The sequence below is a fragment of the Hippocampus comes genome, unplaced genomic scaffold, assembly GCF_001891065.2.
Source record: "Hippocampus comes isolate QL1 unplaced genomic scaffold, H_comes_QL1_v1.1 scaffold301, whole genome shotgun sequence".
NCBI classification, from domain to species: domain Eukaryota; kingdom Metazoa; phylum Chordata; class Actinopteri; order Syngnathiformes; family Syngnathidae; genus Hippocampus; species Hippocampus comes.
This window is the reverse complement of record NW_017805928.1, coordinates 136685-137092: the sequence shown is the minus strand read 5'-3', so window position 1 is coordinate 137092 and position 408 is coordinate 136685. Positions and strand designations below refer to the sequence as shown.

The 408-nt window shown below is 64.5% G+C and overlaps 1 protein-coding gene across 1 annotated transcript in view; it reads left to right on the top strand.

Moving 5' to 3' along the window:
* The window catches only part of eif4a3 (eukaryotic translation initiation factor 4A3), a gene marked incomplete at its 3' end in the record, with an annotated part of 9683 nt that overhangs the window by 8465 nt on the left and 810 nt on the right, over positions 1-408 (top strand). Inside the window, exons 6-7 of the mRNA XM_019889617.1 lie at positions 5-178; positions 259-408. The exon at positions 259-408 is cut by the window's right edge and continues 158 nt beyond it. Coding sequence (XP_019745176.1) covers positions 5-178; positions 259-408 — 324 coding nt within the window. The remainder of the gene's footprint in view (positions 1-4; positions 179-258) is intronic.

Sequence of the window (408 nt, the reverse complement as noted above, 5' to 3'; positions counted from 1 at the left end):
CGGGGAGGCTCTTCTTCTTTTTCTTCGACGGTCCCCGATGTGACAACGGCATTTCCCCGCCGCGTTCGCGTTGACGGGAAGTCCCGTGTGCTTGCAGACATGATCCGGCGCCGCAGCCTGCGCACGCGCGCCATCAAAATGTTGGTCCTGGACGAGGCCGACGAGATGCTCAACAAAGGTGGCCGCCGCCGCCGCCGCCGTCGCTCGGCCCCGCGCCGGAAGCGCCGTGACCTCTGACCTTTTCGTGTACCGGCGCAGGTTTCAAGGAGCAGATCTACGACGTCTACCGCTACCTGCCGCCCGCCACCCAGGTGGTCCTCATCAGCGCCACGCTGCCGCACGAGATCCTCGAGATGACCAACAAGTTCATGACCGACCCCATACGCATCCTGGTCAAGCGGTGCGTGC